The 24362-nt window shown below is 40.6% G+C and overlaps 1 protein-coding gene across 3 annotated transcripts; it reads left to right on the top strand.

Moving 5' to 3' along the window:
* Positions 1 to 718: 718 nt before the first annotated feature.
* Positions 719 to 6041, top strand: LOC147435508 (uncharacterized). 3 transcript variants are annotated; one of them, XM_086488566.1, is made up of 5 exons: positions 719 to 852; positions 1047 to 1396; positions 4643 to 4759; positions 4885 to 5550; positions 5638 to 6041. In XM_086488566.1, the coding sequence occupies exons 2-5, from the start codon at positions 1052 to 1054 to the stop codon at positions 5638 to 5640; spliced, it is 1131 nt and encodes a 376-aa protein (XP_086344692.1). In that variant the 5' UTR covers positions 719 to 852; positions 1047 to 1051; the 3' UTR covers positions 5641 to 6041. The 3 variants fall into 3 exon arrangements, with proteins under 3 accessions (XP_086344692.1, XP_086344693.1, XP_086344695.1); XM_086488567.1 differs by having other exon boundaries at positions 817 to 955; XM_086488569.1 differs by lacking the exon at positions 719 to 852 and having other exon boundaries at positions 918 to 1396.
* The last annotated feature ends 18321 nt before the right edge of the window (positions 6042 to 24362 follow it).

Here is a 24362-nt window from a genome sequence, read left to right as displayed (position 1 = left end):
CTTTCGAACCTTCCTTTTGGAAATGCTTGAAAAATTTAATAAACATTAGTCAACCGCTATGTAGCAAATTAGTTTCAAGAGTCGACGGGTGCTAACCACCGGCCCTTCTTTGTCAATCCATGTTGCTGACTTGCCTCATGTGAATACACTAAGGTGTAGTAGAAGAGTCTCTTTCTTCCTTTGGCACGCTTGAACCTCGTGTTGGTGCATTGGTAATAGGGGGACTTAGATCCATTACTTTCTCCCTCATAGGATAAAGGGGCCAATAAAAAACCACGTCCCTATAAAAGGGAACCATGGCCCTCTAGCTTTATGACGTTAAAGGTCCATAAGTGGGATACAACAAGTCTCTTGGTGAGGTGGTTAGCTTAGTGCAGTGTGCGATCTTCGTCGTTAGATCTGGGTTCAAGCCTCGTTGCTCGCAATGTCACAACTCACCCGCTTCGTGTGGCCTCCCATTCACCGCCACTTTTGTTACACACATTTTTTTTGTTATTGTCGTGTGTCGTCGTTGGAGCTCTATTCTCGTCATGATTTCTAGGGGAGGTAGGCAATGCTGTGCTCTTTGGATCACGCCCATCTAATTTGAAAATAGTGTAGAGTGCCGTCGACAATTTGCTACCCACCTTAGGTGGCCCTAAGTTGGCCCCTTTATTTACCCTAGAATAAAGGCATTTTCTCTCTCTTGTACACCCCCCCCCCCCCCCCCCCCCCCCCCCACAAAACAAACCTCTCTCAATTTTTAATACAATTGTGGTTTTACTTTAGGGCTAGGGAGACTGAGAGAGATCAAAACGTTTCCGCTCGTCTCCATTTCTTGCTTTTAGGTTCCTTGGACTGCGTTGTCTGTGCGTAAGTGCTCTTTGAACTGCTTCATTTCCGTTTGTAGGGTTACGTTTAGGTCTTTCTGTGCAGGAGCCGAAGCTTCTCCTGTCCGATTAGTGGAGGAGTCCTGGTCTCTTCTCGCCTTTCTCCTGCTTTAGCTGTAGAGCAACGAGGCTTTGGCCGCTTTTGACGGTTTCAACTTTGCATTTGTTGTGATGCAGAGAACATGTCGAGCAGGAGGTTAAGAGGGGGCAAGGCATCAAGATGGGACAGAGAAGAAAGCTCTTGGGATCGTGTGCATCATGTGGCTGAGCACCAGCTTCCTAGAAAAGGTCCTGCAGGTTTGATTTTCATGTGCAGCTCGAAAACGAAGAGGGATTGCTTCTACTATAAAGTATTAGGTCTTCCCCTCGCCAAAAAGGACCTTGTAGAGCAGATAGTTCCGGGAGTTTTCCTGTTTTTGTTCGATATCGAGATGAGAGAATTATATGGCATTTATGAAGCGTCATCACATGGTGGTTTAAACTTGGAGCCAAAAGCGTTTCAAGGTCAAGGATCGTATCCTGCCCAGGTGGGTTTCCTCACTCTACGCCCCACTGCAAATGTTTGTATAGAGCAGTGATTCTAGTATACACTGAAGTGTCAAATATTCTTTTTCGACTGGGGATAGGGGAGTGCTTTATATTGATGTTTTAAAGTTGATGCATGGCATAATGCACGTCAGCATCAGACACATCTTGAATTTCAGATGGTACCTGTAAGGGTTCTTCTTTTACCTTCAGGGTGTTTCTTAGAACATGTCATAGCATGTAACTTGCTTGTCTCATGGGACGTCTGAGCCTCAAAGGTGCTAATATCTCTCTCTCCCTCCCCTTTCCTGCACAAAACACTCAAAACACCCATCTTTAATATCTGAATTTTCTAGCTTTTGCAAAGTCTTATTCGTCAAATCTCTATCAGTGCTTCACAAATGCCTTATGATTATTCCTAGTTCACTTAGATACTCTGAAGTCCTCTCATGTATACAGTAATCAGCACAAGGATTGGCTTTCCTAGTAGCATTTTTAGTATCTTAACGGTATCTAATTATGACAATTTATAGGAATCAATGCTCGTGAACAGAGTTGTGATTATAATGTGTAAGCTGTAGTTATTTCAAGTCTGCAACTCCAGGAAGCTTACTTGTTTCATCTTGGATCATAGCGAGAGGGCACACTTTGAAACACACGAGACGTTTCTTGTGACTATGATGTGATTTATGAATGGAAGATACAATCAAGTAAATGCTTAGCAAAATTTAGAGGCTGAAAGCTTTGAGAGAATTATCTTTTGATCAACTGCATGCCAAAGTAAAGCTGTTTAATGTTGGCCTTGGCATCTATGAGGGCTTGCATGGATGAAATTGATTGTGTCAGCTCACACAATTTAATGGCCTTTCCTGAAAGAGGATATTAGGCTCATTTTTGAAAGAAAGGAAATTGGGTTTGCAAGGTGGAGAATTGGTTCTCTTTAAAGGGTTGACGATGTAGAAATGGAGTGATGGTGAGAAGCATGCATAAAATGAGGTGCCTTAAGGCTCTGCCCCTGCTGGTCTTGATATTCCCGTTCTGGCCATGTGCCTGCTTCATTGTGTTCTTCAATGGGTTCATTCGTTCCAAAATGCGTCTTGGTATCCTTTCAATTGTCAAAGGTCCATTCCAAGATTCAAAATTGGGCAACAAAGGTCGGGGAGCATCTTCACGTCATTGGTGAGAGGCTTCCTTGGTCGGTGTAGACGTCATTGGTTCTAATTATGGGTTGTTGCACGTATGCGAGAGACTGACGCAGCTATTTGTGCTGATTGGCATGCCCTCATTAGGGGTTCATAGTAGTATGCATCTCTAGTTTTTAGCTTACATTAGGATTATAGAACTTGTTTCTTTAGAAGTTGTTGTGTGGAGTCTGAAGTTGAATACTTGTTTCAAGTAAGCTGCTTTTAACTTATTTTGCTTATGCCTTTCCTAAAAGCATTGTTAAGTGAATAAGGTTTGTTTTATTTACTTTTGTTTAGTAGCAAATAAAGTGATTTAATTTTTCCTTTTTTTTCTTGTTTCTTATTTTAAGTCGTAAGTTTAGACTATTCTGACCTTATGAAGGTAATGTACATTCCAAGATCAACAAAGAGTTTTTTAGAGGCTTTAACTATCCCTTCCATGTCTTTTTCGGGGGCCTTGCTGCCATTAATTCCACCTTTTGAATGGGGCCTCCGTCTTGGTTATCTCCCCTCCCTTGCACCCCCCCCCCTTCCTTCCGCCATGGGGCTGTTTGTGCTTGTGCCCTAGTTCGTGTCCCAGTTCCCATTCCAACCTGTACGGAAACATGTTAATGGTGTTGGAAATGTCCAGTATTATTGTGAAAACATGCATAAGAAATACAGCCTGGATATTTTTGTAATTTTGTGTATCAATTATAAAGTCTGGTGCTGACTCTGAAACTATTCAAGTAATCTGCTCATGTGAATGAAGGTTTGTCAGTGTAATATCAGTTGTAACATTATGGGCAGACTCTGAAATTATTTAAATAATGTGCCTATGTGAATGAGGTTTTTTCAGTGTAAGATCTCTGTAGGTGCTTGGGTGGGATCGTTGGTTGTCCTTGCAAGGGGACCTTCATGTTATGGCTTCTTGTAATGAATTTGTCTCAGGGATGTTATTTCAATGTGTAGAAACCTTTGTAGCTTAGGTGACTTATTTTCCGAGAGTACTCAAGTAGTGAGGCTCATCAGATTGGCTGTCAAGCAGCAATCTATCAAGAGACATGTTTTGAGGGTTGATTTTTTGCAAGAAGTGTATTTCTAAATTGGGTAAAGGGACCTGAGAAATATATTACATTACTTGCATTATCGTGCTGCAGGCTGACTGTTTGGAATGGTGTGGCCTTACCTCTCATATGTACTCTCTTCGTCTCTGGTGTGTCGTGTGACCGGCTTTTAGTTTTTTCTCTTTTGTTTTGAGTTCAGCTCAGCTACCATGCATATTGATGTATTTGATTTACAAAAACAGCTCAACCTCAAATGAGATATTATAATTGGTCCAAGATAGCCCTTGCAAGAGGAACTTGTGGAATATAGAGGCCAACGAACAATGAGTAGTGTGAGGTTTAGTTGGGTCTTTGATAGCTCTTGCTCAAAGAGAAGGAATTGATAATGGCTTTTCCTCTTATATACTGGTTCTAGTGTGCACTGTGCAGTACATGATTGAGGAAATTATGGCTCATGGACTTGCAGCTATCGTACTAAGTTTTTGTTTTGTTTGACAGTTTGATGATGTTTATCAAACTGTCTTTAGTGTGCACGCTTTCATGTTGCCGATATATTGACAGTATAATCTTGGTAGTATTGATTTCTTTATAAGTTTATTGATGCACCTACTGACTGGACTAGCGTATACTATGGTCTTTGGGTGCTATCATCTGCATTTTATTGCAACTTTAATTGGGTTGTGAAAAGCTGAACTGATCTTTAAATAGAGCTGTTATGCTTATGTGGCCTAAGAATGCTGATGTGCTTTGAACATATACCAAATTTTGTATTTTGTGTTCTTTCCAATGGAGAATTTAAGCAGGTTTTGAAACGCCTCGAGTGGATTCGCTGCTGATTCGGATGTCCTTAAATCTCTTGTAGTGGAATATCAGCAATGCTTTCTGTGTTGAATGTTTTCTGGAACCTCGTTAGAGATGTCTGTTGTAGGTGGTTTATGAGAAATATTGTGACTTTGTAAAACTGTTTGCAAAGATATACAACAAGCTGATGTAATATGATTGAAATGTGTATTGGCAGGTACGGTTTGCTGTTTATCGTGAGTGCCTGCCTGTTCCTGAGAGCGTTTTCAAAGGTGTCATTGAAGAAAATTATTATGCCTGGAATAAGTTCCATCACGAGCTGACTTCTGCCCAGGTAAAAATTACTCCAAAGCGTGCTCTTTTATTTTTGTTTGTACTGGCTTTGAAATTGTATTCATTTGCATGTGCCTTTGTGAGAGACCTGTTGTTTACTGTGAGGGTTCTGGTGTTTTCTAACAGGTTTCAAAACTTGTACAATTATTCCGTCCAATTGAGGCAACCCGCAAGAGATTGCTTGTTGATGGTGCAATGCAAGAGGCAGGTGGTCATAGGCTGGATTTACTGGAACGAACTATTCCTGCTCCAGGTGGTGTGGAGCTTGCCAACAGATTCCCTCAGTACAGGCTGCCTGCTCCTGGTATCAGATTGGAGGAGAGGGTTCCCAGACTCGACCCTGGGCTTCGGCTGGAGCCCCGTCCCCTGGCTGCAGATGCTGTCGAGAGGGCCCCTTTGCCACAGATGAGGGTTCTTGATGGGCGGCCTGACCAGAAAGACTTGCTAAGTCAAGGTCGACTCGAGGAAGTGGATCAGCTGGCTTTAAAATACTTACAGCAAGGTACTCCCAATGCTGGCAGACCCTTAAACCCTCTCCACAGGAATGCTGCAATGGAAGCAGCACGAACTGTCCCGCCGAGCCTTCAACAAGAGGCCATCCTCCGAAGCAGAGCACTTGAGGCAGAACGACTGAGAAGAGCAGCAGTAGAACAAGCTTTTTTGAGAGAGCAGGGTTCCTCACTTCCAGGTGCTAGTTCTAGTCGAGCTGGTATGCCGTTTGCAGCAACCCGTCCTGAACCAGTGGCTTTGTCTGCCTTGTCAAGGCAGCCTGTCGACATTCGAAGAAGACGGGTGAGTATCTGTGCGAATTCTTGTCCACGCTTTCGCACCTTATCTCTGTCACTTTCTTAAAGCCTAAGAAGCTCTTCTGTCTTGCAGTGACCTGTTCTGGAGATCGTACTTTCTAATCATGCCATAGGCTTCAATCTGTGATGATCTTTGAAGTGTGTACCTCTCAAGGTTAGAAATCTTGTTCGGAGGAGCCAATTTATGGAGGAGCTCAAGCATATTGACTTTGCTTGCCACTTGAGATTTTAACAAAGCGTCTTTAGCAAAATGTAAGGTAAAAGTCTTATTGCAAGACTTTAGACGTGGAGGATGGATTGTTGGAAGTCTCTGTCTCTGTTCGCTGTGAGGGCTATTATTGAGATGACATGAGCTTGCCTATTTTATCTGGCAGGACCCAGGTATGGTAAAAGAGTATGCTGGAAAGTGGTCATTCTGTGAAGCCTCTTAGTCAACAAGCCTAACTTTTTTGTTTCAAAGACATTGCATTTTCTGCAGAGTTGCGTCTTTTAATGCAGTGTACTAGTGGTGGGTCTCTACAATTTTGAAAATATAACAAACCTGTCAAAATATCAAAATGCAAAAGTGAAGGTTGATGGTATGGGTAACGAAAAGCCTAACATTGGTTTGGGTAGAATTTAGTGAATGCTGCTCATAAGACACCACAGGTTTATAAATCAAGATGAAGATTGTTATTAGTGTACTGTCTGTGAGAGGCCTGCAACCAGTTTGTGGTTTCTTGCTGCCATTACCTGTGTGGTAAGCCGAAGTTGTAGGAATTGACACCAAATGCACCGAGCATGCTATTGTGTCCATTATGTGATGAATGTCTGCTTTCTTAATATTTGTGAACATGAGTCTGTACAAATGAGAGAACTGGAGCTTGTGCTCTAATTTTGATGCATTATTTGCAGTGTTTTACATATCCACATCAAAGCTTTTAAGAGATTTATCCAATTGAGAAATAATTGTGCTGTATGTCTTTGGAGCTACCGCTTAATGTGGATGATCACCATGAAAGAATAATTGCTTTTTGCATGATGCATTGTGGATGTTGGAACTTCACATCTACCAGAAAACCCTATCATATAGGTCCACTTTTGTAAATATTGATTGTTTGGTTAAGTATAGGGAAAGGGCTTCTAGTGTACTTTCTCCTTAATAATTGTGACCGCATGATGATTGGCAGAGGCCAGGAGTCATGGTGGGAGTAGTTATTTAAGGGGAAAGGACATTAAAGTTTTTTTCTCGATTATAAAGAGCTCATGGATGGTGGGCAAAGGGCCTCTACTTCCGCCATTGTTGTTTTTAGCTGTGGATGTGGCATGCAGCTACTGACTTGGCAGCGATCAGAGCTGCTGCAATGGAAATTATTGTCATGAATGGATCGGGAATACATCCCCCCCCCCCCCCCCCCCAAAAAAAAAAAAAAAAAAAAAAACACCACCACTGTTGACTTCGATGGTATTAGTAGTGATGCCTTGAATGATGAACACTTCGGACTTTGAAGGTCTGCAATCACTTTGGTTTCTTAGCCTGTTGTCTGCTTAGTCTCTATAATAGTGAACTGCTCAATATTACTTCAATTCCTTGAACTTTGGATGGTTTGGGGGGTTTTTGTCCTATTTTTTAAAACAAGGTGTTCTTTATGGATTTACATGGATTTTTTTTAATTCTTAGAAAATGACATGAGAATTGGCCCTTTGTATAACCTGGTCAGAAGTGTTCATACTTTTGAGTATCGAGATGTGTCTCGACTTGGACTATGGTTTGATTGTGAGGGGTGTGCTGAAAGTTTGCTCTGCACCTTGTGGGAACACCTAAGAGCAGTATGTAGTGGCCATGGATTACCTAACCAAGTGGGTTGAGATCTTGCTTGGCACCAAGACAAATGCATATACCATAGCAAGATTTCTAACGATTCGGCCTACCGATTGGAATTGCTACTGACTAATTTTTTAAAGCAGTACTGAAGGTGCTTTAAAGTGTGTTCTTGGTGGCACTAAACCACTTTGCACCTTATCACTTTTAATACAATTGGACAAGTGGAAAGTGCGACTAAAGTAGTGAGCACAACACTCACCAAAACAGTAAAATGAGTCGGGGAAACATAGGTGACCAAGTTGCCGTATGTAGCTGATCACACGGTTTGCAAAATGTCTTAGGGATTTTACGTTGGTTGTGCTTTGTACATCATGAATAGAAGAAGTGTACGTTTTGGATGTCTTGTTAAAGCTATTTAGACGTGCCTTCGATGCAGACTTTGTCTTGTGATTCACCATGTATTGTCTTCTCACTCACCAATGTGCACATCTTTTCACTCACGAGTCACATAGGCGAGTCTATTAGCAAATTAAAGAGTTGGGAGGTTGCTTCTTTTGTATACTTTGTTACTGTTACGATATGACAGGTTCGGTTTGTTGATGTGTTTTCTAATTGGATTGGCTATGCCTTGTAATAAAAACATCATTCCAAGTTGTGATAATTTTTCAATATAGAAAACTAATGACAATTATGGGAAGACTATTAAACTTTGATATTGATTAAACATTTTGGCAAGGAAATTTCAATCATCGATGGTTGTTCTGATTAAGACTAATAGATTGGTAGGTTGTTATGCTGCTTTGAATCCTTCCCATTAAATATTGTTAAACTTCACTACTGTGATAGCTATCTAGGACTTGGTAACCGTACCACTTTTGTTACTAAGGGTTTGGAAGGGCCAACATGAGAGCTGGGTTTTAGTGGTTTGCTTGCTAATAGTTCTTAAGATGCTAGATTAACAAAGGATGGGGAAACAACTTTGAAGATGCACATGTTGTGTCTCAACCAAATTTTTTAAGTAGTTGACGCTATATGTGTAAATGATTAGAACGGTTAATATAATTTATAGTCTGCCTTCATAATAACAATTATTAAATACTATATTTTGATGTAAGCGGACTAGTCGAGTTGATCCTTTTAGGCATCTTGAACTAATAATATGAACTTGCCCATTCCATCCTTAAAAAAAATCATCAATATCCTTCAAAGTCTCCCTTCATACATACATGGTTCGAGCCACATACGAACCTACTACATGCATCTGCAAATGGTTACTTGCAAATTGATCTGCCATTTGATTTTCTCTCCTAACATACATGATTTGGATTGCTTCAAAAAGCTTCAATGGCTTCTTAACTTGAATAAAACCAATGTTTAAGAGAGTCCCTCTTTACCTGCCATTGCCCTAAAAGCTACTTTATAAACAAGGAGAGCATCACCTTTCACAACGAGCTTGGAATTACCAAATTCTATGCACTACTTCAACCGTAAGTGTAGTGCCAAGTACTTTGATTTGTTATTTGTATGCACGTTCTCGAGATCATAAGATTTTGAAAATACCACTTTACCTTGAGGATTGTAAATAAAAACTCCTCCTACTTTTTGTACCACACTCTTGTATGCACCATCAAACCACATCACAAATGCTCTCTCCATCTCCGGATCTTCACATGTTTCCTCCGCACCACTCTTGGGCACATAAGTAGAGCTCTATCCCTGCTCACCAAAATATCTTCCAAGTTGGACCTGCTAGTATGATCAATTTTAAACTCAAACTCAAAACTCCTAGAGCTCTAACACCCATTTTGGCTTCAAATCTAGAACCACTTTAGGCAATAGGTTATTGGAAGTAAGCACATATACATTACGTACAATCAGGTAAAATTTGATTTTTTTGCATGAAACACCAAAACCGTAACCCACTGCTTAGCTTCTGTGTACGTCATCTCTTGTGTACTTATAACCATGGTGCCATAATAGTTAGGCTTGTAGTACTTGCCTACCTTTTGCAACAAAACAACACCAATCACACCCATACCCACAGTCATAGAAACATAAAAATCATCTTCTATAGTTGGTGGACAAACTGTAGGCAACTGACATAGTATCTCCTTAACCCTGTTGAAAGCTTCATGTGCATCTTTAGCCCATTGAAAACCATGAACTTGTTGCCCCATCTTTTGAAGTGGATACACACAAAAAGCATCCAAAAAAACCTTGACAAACACTTCAATTTATGCACGAATGAAGCCAAACTTTGAGCACTTGTTGGGCATTCCATCAACACAAGAGCCTTCACCTTCTTTGGATCAACTTTATACCATTCTGAGACAAGTAAATGAACTCGAGGTTGCACCAAATTACATTTTTTGGGGTTGAATTGGCCACCTTCTTCATCTAAATTTTGAAAACACAACTTCAACTTTAACAAGTGCTTCGTCCTAGAATTGTGACAACTGATGTCATCCATAAACACCCTTATAAACTTATCTAGGTAGGGACCAAACACCCTGTTCATCCACTGCTAAAAAGTAGCATGTGTGTTTAGCAAACCAAAGGACATCTGGCGATAGGCAAATCATCCCTATGGAGTAATAAATGTTGTCTTTACTTGGTCTTCTTTAGACATGTCAATCTAAAAATATCTTGAGAAGTAATCCATAATAGAATATCTTTCATGACTTGCAAGTTGTTTCAAAATCTCACCCTGAAATTGCAAAGGGCAATGATTTCTTTGTGTAGTTGCATTGATTGGTTTGTAGTCAACACAGACCTTTCACTACCATTTCTTTTTGGAGTGCTAACAACAAGGGAAAACATCATCATAGGCCGTCTTTGTCGTCTCGTATCCATAACTTGTCATTGAATCATGAACACGACACTTCCCGACTCTTGCATGACTCCCATGGCAAGTAGCCACAACCTCCCTAGAATGATAGGGTATGCATTGTCTCCTGCTTTCATCACAAAAAAAATCAACAAGGCATTCAATTTCCATGAATTTTACCTTCACATCGTGAGCTATGCCCAAGCATATGGCCTTTGCATGATTGGCCATCCTCATGTGTACATTTGATCTAGAAACTGGTACTTTGACACGTGTCTCCCTCATAACAAATTCTTTCATAATGCACACCTCAACCCCACGATTGATATATGTCTAGACCCACATCTTCTTTTCTATAACTGCATCACAAGATGAAGCACAGTAGTAGGATTACCCACCTTGCAATGTTTTGAAAAGCATGCACTCTATCCTTAGTTCGTGGAAGCTTGATTACTACCATTCCTCTATTAGCTTGGCTCTCGGATTGCACTTCATCATGTAGATGCTGTGGCTATGTGGAGGCCACTGCATCATAGACTAATGGTCCCTGCTCTATCTTCTTGTGACTCTTGCCTTGAGAAATTTCCACAACACCATTGCACCATTGTAGTTCTTTGGACTCAAAATCCACCATTTCTAAACCTTTGGGATGCAAACATTCCATAAATTTATCTAAATTGAGTACTCCTTATTGGCTAATTGCATAGTCATCGCCAACTCTGTCCAACATGCTTCAAATATATCGTGAAAATTATTAAAATCCTCACTTAAATCTTGCTTGAAGGCCTTAATTTCGTCCATGTCAACTTGAGAGACCTCATCTTGTAGAAATCAGGTTTGGAATGTTGGCCATGCCTGCCTATGTTCTTCATCTACCAACGCATCATCGCACCATGCTTTTGATTTACCTCTCATCACCAGAGGCATAGTCTTCGACTTGATTTCATCATTTTGGAGGCATAGGGACATCATGTATATCTCAAAATCCATTTCTTAGGATGATCAGCTGTGAAAATAGGCCCATAACTTTGTGCTTCCATCTCTGCAAGCTTCAAAAACTTATTAAATTATTCACTCACTTATATCTTGCTTGAAGGCCTTTTTTCGTCCATGTCAACTTGAGAGACCTCATCTTGTAGAAATCAGGTTTGGAATGTTGGCCATGGCTGCCTATGTTCTTCATCTACCAACGCATCATCGCACCATGCTTTTGATTTACCTCTCATCACCAGAGGCATAGTCTTCGACTTGATTTCATCATTTTGGAGGCATAGGGACATCATGTATATCTCAAAATCCATTTCTTAGGATGATCAGCTGTGAAAATAGGCCCATAACTTTGTGCTTCCATCTCTGCAAGCTTCAAAAACCAATTGCACTTTGATCAAGGAGCAATCAAATGATGCTCCCATGTGGGGGCACCAAAATATGGAAGCGGGAAATGGGAAAAACTCTTGGAACACATTGAAATGCTTCTCTGTAGCCCATGATACACATTACATTCAAATCCACCAGCAAATACACACATAACCACACAATCTCCCTCACTTGATACACAAACACTCTCAAAATGCAGTCGCACACTCCGAAATAATCACAATCCTTCCTCTGTTTACTCAAATTCTCACAAACTGTCTCTCCTTTGCACACAATGTACCAACATGGGGACACACACAACACACACACACACACACACACACACACAACACACACACACACACACACACAAACACACACACACACACACACACACACACAACACACACACACACACACACACTTTGGTACAGTAACTACTTTGGTTCTTTTCCCCCTCCTTCTATATATATCCCCCCCCCCCCCCCCCTTCAACACTCATTAAACTTGTCGGACATTCAATGGGATACTACTCACAAAAAGCCTTTAATGGGCTATGGGACTATGCCCTTGCATAATAATAATAAAGTGTGTCTCTCCTGGAATAACGAGCGTGGGTAGGCGGCCTGCGCTTCCTGGCTATGGATCTCCCCTTGCAATGATTTCTGTGTACCGCTTGATGACACCACACAGCAGGGCGGCTTGCCTCTCTCATCGTTCACGCTCGGGAACAAGCAGTCCAACCTCTATAATAAGGTGAGGGCGCACCTTGCCCCTCACTTAGCCTGTGGTTATTTTCTGTTATTTTCACTAAGGAGATTTACCGCCTGCTTCATGGTTCGAGCTATGGAGCTCACTACTCAAACTTCTCAGGTTTTCTTCTAGGCCTTTTTCATACGTCACGCCCGTGTTTGAGTAAAATCTCTAAGGAAAGTCGCTTCAAACATTAAGGAAGAACTACTTGACTGGTTTTTTTCGACAGTCATGTACTTTGGTTGTTAGTTGTTTCTAGTAGCATAACATATGGTTGCTACTGCTTGCATTAGCTTTCAAAGCATGTGGTAGCGTTGTACTGTCTACATACAGTCTTTTTCCACTTATATTTCTAGGGGTTCTACTTGACTGGATTTTTTCGGTAGTAATCTACTTGACTGGTTTTTTTTCGACAGTTATCCACTGTGGCTCTTAGATCTTTTAGCAAGGCATTTGGTTGCTAAATGTCTACCTAATTTGATATGACTGCGTAGAACTGCCTGCAGCAGGTTGTGTCGGCATTTTAGGTACCGATTCCGGTTTATTGTTGTATTAAAACGGTTGATGACACCTTGCCATTGTGGATGGTTAGTATGATTGGAAATATTTTTGCATCGTGGGTTGTTTTGGCTTGATAACATGACTGATCTTGATAGCTGCTACACCTAGGCGCTTATACAGTTTGGCCTTAAAACCCTCGGGGGTTTCACTATGTGTAAAACTACCATATCACGTGCGTTCAAGACATGTTTGTAAAACCCCTTATCTGTGAAATTTGTGAAGAACATAATGTACCCTTTTCTTTTAAAATCTGTAAGTTTTTTTCAAATTTGAAAAAATAATACCCTTTTGTATATATATTTCTGTAAGTTTCAAGAACTTTAAATACCCTTCTATTGAACTCACGTGATAGGTTACATTTTTATTAGGTGACCTACCCGGGTTAAAACCTCGTATGTATAGAGGGGGACTGATTTTTTGTCAACTATGTTGGTTGAGATGACACCTGCGCTTACTGGCTTTTCGACTGGTTTTTTTTGGCTCTATTTGAGCCGCTACAGGACTTTGCGGGCTTAACTGGTTATGTCACTTTTAGACTGGTTTACTCAATGAGAAAAGGGGTTAGTCGCTATCCTTGTTGCGTACAAAATCCTCTGGTACCTTTGGTGGTTACACAATATGTGAAAACGTTTGGTATCTTGCACAAACATGGCCAAACACTACCTTTCTTTGCTAAAAGGGGATGCTGTTGGCAGGTTTAATGAAATCTTTGACCTATAACTTCTGAACGTAAGTATATGACGGTTACTTTGGGCTTTGGCATATGGAAAGTAACCAAGCTATGGTTCTTAAAATGATGTACCTCCTTTAGATGATGGATTCTTACTATTCTTGGGACTGGTAGTACTATACTACATGGTATCTACCACTTTTTTTGGTATTTAGAGTAACTTACCGATTGAAGATAGTGGTTATGATGGTTCAAAACCGATATACTGGAGGCAGAAATTGCTATAGGGTTTACTTTAAATAATCTAATCAACATGGCACTTATAAACTTGTTTGGACATGCTAGGCCTCTTCTTTTTGGGCTAGCCATTAGTGGATCAATAATTTGATTAAAATTACATTTGACTTCATCACGAAATCAGTTATATAACTAAAAGCTTTTTTTGCTCTAGATTTACAAATAAACCTCATTATTTTAAATCTTCTAAAGAAAACCATGATGATTGGATTCTTGGTGGACTTCACCACTCAAATTAGAAGGTAGATTGTACCACTCATTTTTGAAGTAATAAGTTAAGACTGCTAACACACAAGTTCTAATAAATGACCTAGCTTGTCTAAAGTAATTAAATTTTGTAAGATTGACATGGATAACAATTGATATGGTCCATTGATACCTGTAAAACACATCCAAAGCTCCACGAGGAGAGAGAGGCAATAGAAACAGAGCAGTAACGCTGGATCTTAGTAGGACTCCAAAAACCCAATTCTGTCAATGAGAGGAGAGCAAAATGGATGCATGCAGTAAACCAAGGAGAATTTTAAAGATAACACCGATTACAACTGAGATGAGAACTGACTTGAGAGAGGGAAAATGGAAAGTCGGAGAGAGCTGAGGACCGGACAACATACGCTTCATTCTATAGTTTCATGGAGAGGTGTAAAGGTGAAGTCCATATAAAAATGGAGAGCTTCAAGAGGTTTTTGCGTTACCATTGAGGAGAAATCCAAGAGGTTAGATAGTAGAATGGCTTGACAGCTTCCCAAGGGAAATGTGGTTTCAAACATATGCTATAAGAGGCATTTTGGACGAAAAAGTGATTTTGAGGAAGGAACCTTTTAAAGGGGTGTTCTCACATTCCTTGAAGTACAAGGTAACTGTGACGAAAATAAAAGGGCCGAGCATGCATACGTCTGAGACCCAAGAGAACGAGAAGCTTAAAAAAGGATTTTTTTTTGGATATCTTAAGGCAGAGAGAGAGAGAGAGAGAGAGAGAGAGAGAGAGAGAGAGAGAGAGAGAGAGAGAGAAAGGGAGCAAAATTTGGGATTGCTTGCAGAGAAGAGGAGAGCTAAGAGAATGTTTTGAAGAAGGGAGAACTTCCTCATCTTTGTAGACATACAATCTATGCAATCAAACTTTCCATAGCCAGTTTTCCCCTCTTTGGTGTCATTTTCGTGGTTTTGTGCAAGTGTGTGTGTGTGTGTGTAGCTGTTAGATCTAAATAATAAGACATAATAGTATTTTTACGTTCAAAAGACAGCTGGCAATGGAATCAAGGAATAGATATGCACAAAAAAAAAATCGGTATAAGAATTATTTAAGTAGAATGTTTTTAGGAAAGAGATCCCCTTTCAGTATGCAGAAAGTAAAAGAACTTCCCAAGTCATCATCGAGTGTGCTATCCAGAGTAAAGTTGCTTGTCAAAGTAAAAAAACCTTTTCCAAGATAAGATAGGGTCCCTACCTGCATCCATCCAAACAAGACAACAATTTAGTTAGCCTTCCTGAGTGTTGTATGTGTAGGACGGTCTCAGCCTGACAAGCTTAAGAGATTTCCTCTGTGTGCCTATCGTGTCATCTGTGTCCTCGATTGACATTATGTTGATCTAGGTAGTGTTTGCATGCACTTCATGGGTGTGTGAGTCGCGCCCGTCCAACATTGGCGCCACTGCCGAGGACACAAGGACCTAAGTAGGTTTCCTACTAACACTCGTGTGATGGTTGCTTGATTTAGTTTCGGCTAAAGAAAGCGTTTTTCTTAAGTGGATCCGGAAGAGGATATTTCACGATCAAGTGGATAGCCAGGAAGCGTGTGTCTTGCCGAGGGTCTGCAACTAGATAGATTTAGTTAGGATCTGTGGATGAGAGTAGTTGTTGGTGGTCGAGTGATATGTGGGGTGATAAAAGCGTTTACTAGTCCATGTGTGGCAGTGAAGCGTTTTTCTACTCATAGATGCAAAACCCCATATGATTTGTAGGAGTAGCTTTAGGTAAGTGATCCGATTCTGATCTAGAGCTATTCAACACTGAATTATTTGCTAAAGTGCTTGATTGCATTTGAAATCACAGAAAAGTGTGCTTTTGAGGGTTAAAATGCATTAAACAAGCTTTTGTGGATATCTTTGTATGACTGGCTGATGCTGTGCATATAAAAGAGCATTTGCAAGGGTTCTGTGAAGAAAACTTGCAATTCTGTAAACATAGACATCCTACGCGTAGGATGTCTCAAGGGGGTTCTAGAGAACAAATTTGAAAATTCTGACTGCACCAGTGGGTTCAGAGGGTAGGTTTTACCCTAGTAACATATTGACTTGGGTGTTTTTCCCTATTTTTCTTGACCAAAAGCCAAAAGGCGGAGTCAGAAAACGTAAAATTTCAAAAAAGGCTTAAATTGAGTGATTTTTGCATGTTTTTGCAATTGTGAAGCATACTTGCACTTGCTGAGAGCATAAGGAAGCATCAGGGACACTTCAGTCTCAAAAAATCAGCAGTAGACATCCTACGCGTAGGATGTCTATAGGGTGATCTGGACATTTTTTTTGAAAATATGAGGTTACCAGTGTGTTTAGAAGGTAGGTTTTACCCTATATTCACCTGGAAAGTGGAAATTTGACCAAATTTTGACAGATCAAAGCCAAAAGACGAGAATTGCCAGACATCCTACCCAAATTGTGCCCAAGGCATAATTTTTGAGACCAAACCATAGGGTGACTTCATGTGCATGTTATTACATGATGTTTTGAGTACATGTGATATATTTCATCTCATTTGGGTCAGTAAAAGGAAGATTGAACTGACTTTAGCATTTTTTACTGTAAAAGGCAAGAATAGCTAGTTTTGGGGTCTTTTGAGATCCAAACTCAAATCTAAGCATACCACTGGGTTGCTGACATCAAGGGGAAGCTGTGGGACAAGTCTGGGGTGAAACAGGCAAAAAAAAACATCCTATGCGTAGGATGTCTTCTTTGTGATTTTGGACTCTAAACAAAATTCTGAGCATACCACAGTGATCAGCACCTTAAGGAGAGTCTGTGGTTCAAATTTGGGGCAATTCTGAGCAGTTAGACATCCTACACGTAGGATGTCTAAGGCATGATTTAGAGGCCAAATTGAAACTGTGGACATAGCAGGGTGTTGCATAGCCTTAGGCAAGCCTCCTAGTCAATTTTGGTCCAATTTGGAGTTGATTTGACTTGGGAATTCATCAGAACAGACATCAGGCTTTTGGAACAGATTCTTGATAATTTGACCAACCTATAGGTGTCGGAATCAAAAAGTAAAAATAGCTGTGAGCTAAGCACATCAAGGGGAAGCTACAGTGCAAGTTTGAGTTGAAACAGAGCAAAAAGACATCCTACGCGTAGGATGTCTCCAGCTTGATTTAGGACTCCAAACCAACCAATGAGCACACCACTGTGATCAACACATCAAGGAGAAGCTGGGGTGAAAATTTCAAGTCATTCTGAGCAAAAAGACATCCTATGCGTAGGATGTCTCAAGGCCATTTTTAAATCCAAATGAAATTCTGAGCATACCATTGTGTTGCTGGACTTAAGGGGAGTCTCTGGACCAAATTTTGTTAAATTCTGAGCATATAGACATCCTACGCGTAGGATGTCTCTAGGCCAATTTTAGGGTCCAACCATACTTTTGACCATACAGAAGTGTTCACAGTGTCACAGAGAAGGAGATGACACATCCTCTCACCACAGCGTTTCACAGATAAGTGAGTCCATTGCCAAGCCAACGGCACCTATTGATCAAGAAAAGCTTATCGACGACTTGGTCAAGAGGTTGATTCCTCTTGTAAGGTCTGATTCGGGAGAGCCGAAGTGGTGTGAAATTGAGAGAAAATGGACGAACCATACGGGGGAAGAGTGCTATTATAGCATGGAAAATGCTAGGGAGAGGTATGTACAACCTGTTCTAGAAGCACCTACTCCACCTAGATACATTACGGGGAATGCGCCAGGACCATTAGGAGTTTTAAGGCCACAGCTTGTCTTAGGACAACAACCTCCGCTGCCAGGTGCTAGAATGCAGGTAGACATGAGATACATGCCAATGATGGAAGCATCAAATAAACCAACGCCAGTACCAGCTACAATGTGGTATAGCAACCAAAGTGAGTACTACCCTTCGGAGCAACAAAATGTGAGAGAAACACATGGAGTGGTGAGGCCGGTACAACCTCCACCTCCTGGGTTTCAGTCGAAAGAAAGAAGGTATGAAATGGACGAAAGGACATTGCGATTCATTGCAAATAGCGGCTTATCTAGGTCAAAGCTTGCTTATAGCCAAGAGGAAATGCTAAAAGAATCTCCTCAACCAGAGACAGATTGTCAACAAAGTCGTGACAACCACTTGGTCAAACAGTGTCCTCATACGGAGATCACTTAAGTAAATGCGTATTGTCTTGAGTGTGGCATCACTCACTTGATCCCCGATTGCCCGAAAAAACCAAAACAAATCAGGAAATTCACGACAAATGTATCAGGGATTGTTCAGCTACCTAGTAGCTTAGAAAATGAAAATGTCGTACCAGTTCAAGTGGTTATGAGAGCACAAGCTCCAAAGAAAGCTGATGAGAATCCAGAGACAAAGAACACGGAAAGTGACACGAGTCCAAAGACAGATGATGGACCAAAGACAGACGCACCTAGTCAGAAAACCAAGAGCAAACGAAATAGTTGGAAAGCTAGAAAGACTAGGATAAAAGCACGCAGGGAACGAGAGCAAAGATCCCTAGCTGAGAAGCTTATTGAAGCTCAGGAGAAGATAAAACAACATGAGGTAAAGGATGCACCTTCTCTTACACAGATGGTTAAACCTCTAGAAGAACCATCCACGGATGAGAAACCGAGAAGTGCTAGTTCAAGAGGATCTGTGTTGGCAGAGAAGGTTAATGAGACATTAGATGCCCTCTTGAAAGCCTATGATGTGAGGCTCAAAAACAACCAAACCCAAGAACACAGGTGGATGACATATCCCTATGCGGAACTAGAAAAGCAAAAATTTGAAATGTGCCAGAAAATGATTCAAACAGCCCAAGCCTTACTAGAACCACCAATTGCAAAACCTGAGGATGTGATCCGTGTCATGCCTACACAAGTAATCCCACCAAACCAGGAACTAAAAGAGCCAGATTCTAGTCATGAGCACAGACCAAACCTCAAAGACCCATCATTAGAACCAAGGATAGTACTGAATACCACGGATAACTCTTCTGAGGGATTTCACCAAGCTATACTTGAGGATTGTAAAGAGATAGATCGTCTTGACAAATGGTGGAAACAAGTCAGAGAGGCCAATGAAGCCGATGACTCAAGAAGACGAGTAGACAAGACTAGTGATGAACGAGGAGTGTTTCTACCACCAATAGAGGAATTTGAGACTGGATCTCAATTGAATCTAGACGAGCGATCATATTGGGGCGACAAAGGATTTGTACAATCTATGGATAGTCAACCCCATTCGCTTAGAACACTACCGTCCTACATGGGACAGTACGAGACCAAGTCAGATGTGGTTGCAGTCCCATCACAGAGACTGTCTCCCAACAAGGCCATCGATTCAAAGGGGCTAGTAGATATTCTATCTACCCCAGTCACCTGTACAATAATGTTAGCTGAGTTGCTAAGAATAAGACCAAAGATGTGGGCTAATGTGGGAAATGTCTAGAGAAATTTGGTGTAAAACCCCCAATGACTCAAATCGAGGAAGGCATTAAAGAGCTTGAAATGCCTCATAATTAAACAAGGTAGGCGAGTATTACGAGGGAGAAGAGGGAAACACCACCCTTCTTGTGGAATTCAATACTGTAAAAACCATGGCAATCCTTGATAGTGGAGCTGGTGTGGCCATTGCAACCAAAGAGGTTTGGAAAAAATGGGGAAAGCGTGCCTTGATATCCACACGAATGACCCTGTAGCTTGTAGACTGACACAAGGAAAAGCCCCTAGGACTACTAGAAAAAGTACTTGTTACTTCTTGTGGCATTGAATATGAACACACTTTTGCTGTTGTTGACTTTGGCAAGAAGAACAACTATGATATCATTCTGGGAAGACCATTCATGCGACAATTGAAAATGGTCCAAGATTGGGGCTATGACCATATATACCTGAGACATATGGAAACCATAACAAAGGTAAACTTGAGGGACCATAGCTATAGGGATGTGATAAGAACACCGGTCGAGGAGTTTGATTCCGCCACATTAGCAGGATCAAAACTTCCAGCTTGGTTAGGTAAGCCTAAAGAACTGGGGATGTGTGGAGCTTCACAATGTGGTAGCTTGAAACGTGAGGAATGTATCCTAGAGCGGGTTATAGAGAATAAGGACTATATCCCAGAACCATTTCCTGAAGAAGAGTTAGAGCCTTTTGGATGGGAACACATCTTGGCTACTCTGGACGTGTGCGCCATGGAGGATGCTCCCACAACAAAGTTTTGTGATGAAAATGGCTATGATGTCGTTCCTTATTTTGCAGTGAGTGTAATCCAGGAAAACGAAGAGAACTAGACATCAATAAGCTCGCGACATAAGGAGCAAACAAAGAAATGTGGAGAATCAAAAGATGAAGAAGATGACGAGTTCTATGACTCTGTAGAACACTTCGAACTTCAAGAAGATCAACGACCTGGGAATCAATGTCATCGCTACACGAATAAAGTGCATCAAAAGCGGATTCCAAAGTCCTTGGTGAAGACACAGCCACCACAAGCATCCTCATACAAAAAGAACAGGATAACAAGTCAAAGCCAAAAAGCTCGACAAATTTGGATACCAAAAAGCCAGATCGACCAAAAACAGATATGGATCAAGAAGACAAAGATTTCTAATGACAAATCACAAGATCCAATACCAAAACAAAAACAAGGAAAGCGTGCACGAACGGGTAAGAATATCACAAAATCGCAAGCTTTCACAACTCAGGTTTGGGCTCCAAAGAAGTTGATTCAAGCACAAAAAAGTCAGGAATTCATTTGGATTCCAAAACAACCACAGTATCAACTTTCAAAGCCTAAATCCCGTCCCCAACCAAGCGTACAAGGGCTGAAGCAAAGACCACTGTCGACTCACACAATAAAAAGGTGGATCCCAAAGAAGTCTCTTCAAACACAAACGAAGCACGGGCAAGTATGGGTTCCCAAATGAGAGCCAGCAACAACAGAGCCAATAATCGCAAAGAAATGGGTCCCAAAGAAGAACAACAAAACTGTTGTCAGTGCATCTCCGCTTGAATTCTTACAATTCTTCCTACGATTACAGTACAGTTAGAAGAGAGCAAGTCGCTTCAATCAAGCAACGATACAGGAGCTTCAAAGACCATTACATTGCTTAGAATAGGAAGCCTCGCCAACAAATGCCCATAAGCAAATTGCTTATACCCACATCTTGCACAACATAAATCTTTTCTATGCATTGACTGTGTATGCATGATAGGGCTACATTACAAGGCATGCATAGGCACAACTTTTAATTGCCCAAGCACAACACATACCCTTTGCGATACCCTGTCGTAAAGGATGACTCCAAATAGGAAGGGGGGAGGCATTCTGAATGCGGACCTAACATTATGACTATTAGAGGGCAATGTTTTGTGAGATGCATTGAATTTTTGCGTTTTATTATGATGATTTTTTGACGAAATTTAGAGTATATACCCTCATAGTAGTGTTACAGAGGAGTATGGGGACAAAATCCATATATGAGCCCCTAGGGACATGTGTATAGTGTACATAGCATTTAGATTTCTATTTGAATGATTTTTCTTTTCTTGAGTTGTTTTAAGATTTTCTTTGTTTATTATTAAGAAAAAATAAAAAAATCCATAATCCACATGAAGAAAAGACTGACGAGAGGCCTGAGCACCACAAAGAGAAGAAGGTACAGGAAAACGAGGAAACTTCACGAAGTATGTCTCAGCAGCCACTACAATAGCCGAAGAACTTGTCACAAAGTAGTGTCAACATGCAACCGACAAGTCATATAAGTCAAGAGTCGAGTAGCTAAGCCACAAAATGAGTGAGGTGTTAGTCCCAAAGCTTCAAGTAATATTCTCTGTGGTCTAAGCGTCTTAGCTATTCTAGGTACTGCTCAAGCTGGAAGAGTTGAGCATATTTACGTTGTGTCGCTCATGCTGGTATAGGTGAGCAAAAGAGTCAAAGTCTAAGTACTTAAGTCTGGTGAAGTGAAGGAGAAGGTCCAAAAGACACTCATGTACTGAGCACAGTGAGATACGAGGGGAGAAACTTCTACATCGAAAACCCTTCTTGGAAAGGTGGAAGCTATTGAGACATCTTTTGATGTCACATGTGCTACATTTATTCCTCGAAACACCCATCATCTCCTTCTTTCACATTGCATGCTTTTGTTGACAAATTTCTCATATGCATATAGAGTGTCCCATAATTGGCACTTGCATCAGGCACTCTTTCTGTGTTTCACCCAAGCACTCACCTTTCATGAACATGTACTTCACGTTCAACTGCTCAACTCCAATAAGAGCGTATACCAAAGGCATGTTTTTGCCACCGGGTTTTTTCCCTTTGGTCATCCAGGTTTTAGACCCTAATCTAAAGACACCTATCACCATCCTCTTGTACATGTTCCTTCTACATCAACAATAAGGAAATGCTACTCAAATCAATTGACAAATGAATTGGAGCACCAATTTCAGATCATAGCATACTTCTCCTCAACGGCGAGTCGAAGAATGGCCTACAATGACAAAGCTGCAGACAACACTAACAACATAATTGCACAGGAATAAAGAAGTCCCCAATGAAGAAGAGCAGACATAAAAGTAATCAGAGGATCTCAAAAGATGAATGGTTATGATGATAGATGTCCGCTCTAATGGATCATAGTTCTTGTTGTGGTTCGACAAAGTTACAAGCAGTGCAACAGATGAAGCCAAAACGACAGCAAAGACCATATCGCCATCGACAATCAGGTCATGTCGGGGATGACATGAATGCGGAAGGGGGAGTGTTGACCGCTGGGTCAACAACACAACATAACTCAAGTTTCGTACCAAAGTCTTATCTTTTGCGAGTTATGAAATGCTGCGGATTATGGCTATAAACGTCATTTGTAATGAGTAGTTATTCTAGTTTCAGAAGCCGGGGTGCAATGGCACTTCCAGATTGTAAATACAAAGCCATTTGACCCTTTCAACCCCACTTTTGGTTAAACCTAAGGTAGCCTTAGTATATAAGGTACCTAGGTCATTTTGTAAAAGGAGACTTTTAATCATAATCAAAATTTGAGCGCTGCCGTCTACTGTGTGTGAGAGAGAAAGAGAGTGAGCGTAAATTTGGTCTATAGTCAAACTATAGTCAAGCACCTAGCTACCCACGAGATAACTTTCGGTTTTCACCATGAGAACGTGGGTATAATGAATGCAAAGCTACCCACACGACACTTTCGATTTTCACCATGGGAACGTGGATATAACCAATGCATGGGATATTAGTTTTATTTGAAGAAAAAAAAAAGAAATTGCATAAGAAAACAAAGAAAGAATAAGGATAAGGTGAAAAAATAACTTGTTGAAAAAGTAGCTTGTTGCATAAGCCACTTGTTGGAAAAGTAGCTTGCTGGAGAATCTTTGAAAAGAAAGAAAGGATATCAAGATATGTAAAAGTAACTTATCAAGATAAGTAAAGGGCCTTATCAAAGTAAGCTTAAAAGGAGGCCTTCCCTACTCATTAAACACTTCTCTTCACATTTTGAAAGTGCAAGCTTGATAGTGAGCTATGAAAGCCAAAGCTAATCCTCCTTCACACACACCCCTACACACCCCTCTCTCCTCAAGAAAAGCCATAACCATAATCCAAATTACCATTACACTCTTCAACTTCTCTCTTCTAACCTACAAGCTTTCTATAGATTGAATTTTCTTAACCTCTCTTTATTTCCATAGCCAAATCGGTGGTTTTCAAGCAAAGTGAAGCGGAAAAGAATCAGTTACGTCAATACACTTCGTCGTGCTCTTCCAAAGCAAGGAGAAGACCCTAAAATATACAAACTAAGATAAAGTTATCTTGTTATTTCCCATTCTTGAAAGTGATTTACTTTCATGCTCACTTAAATTCACGCTTAAGCTCTCAATTTTCATAAGCACTCCTTTTTGCTTAAGAGGAAAACATAAGGCTTCTTGGTTGGTTGTATATTTCTAAGATTTTGTTAGTAATCCAAATTAGGTTAATAATGAGTTTTCTCAAGGAGAAGTTGAGGTTTTTAGGGTTACTTTAGCATAACCAAAGGAGGTTAATTGAAAAAGAGGATTTTCCATAAAGTCATCCCCTCTTTTCCCTCTTACCAAATAGAAAGTTCCAAAACCATAAGCCTCTTCTAGCAACATAATTAATCCTCTCCACGGTAGTAAAGGTATGTCTAAATCCCTTCTTAAAGAAGAATTTGTTAATCATTCATACACTATTACATGCATATTTTACGGTACACTAGCATGTCCACTCTTAGAAACTTTGCAATTTTTACACTACCATGCATAGAAGGGGTTCACTCTTATATAA

The sequence above is a fragment of the Adiantum capillus-veneris genome, chromosome 18, assembly GCF_014529385.1.
Source record: "Adiantum capillus-veneris isolate H3 chromosome 18, ASM1452938v2, whole genome shotgun sequence".
Lineage (NCBI taxonomy): Eukaryota > Viridiplantae > Streptophyta > Polypodiopsida > Polypodiales > Pteridaceae > Adiantum > Adiantum capillus-veneris.
Note: the sequence above shows the minus strand (reverse complement) of the source record. Positions and strands in the feature narration are given on the sequence as shown.

Excerpts from the sequence above, each read along its gene's own strand:
- LOC147435508 (XM_086488566.1), top strand. The coding sequence starts at position 1,052 with ATGTCGAGCAGGAGGTTAAGAGGGGGCAAGGCATCAAGATGGGACAGA. Across the intron at positions 1,397-4,642 it reads AAGGATCGTATCCTGCCCAG|GTACGGTTTGCTGTTTATCG; the intron begins GTGGGTTTCCTC and ends GTGTATTGGCAG. Across the intron at positions 4,760-4,884 it reads ACGAGCTGACTTCTGCCCAG|GTTTCAAAACTTGTACAATT; the intron begins GTAAAAATTACT and ends GTTTTCTAACAG.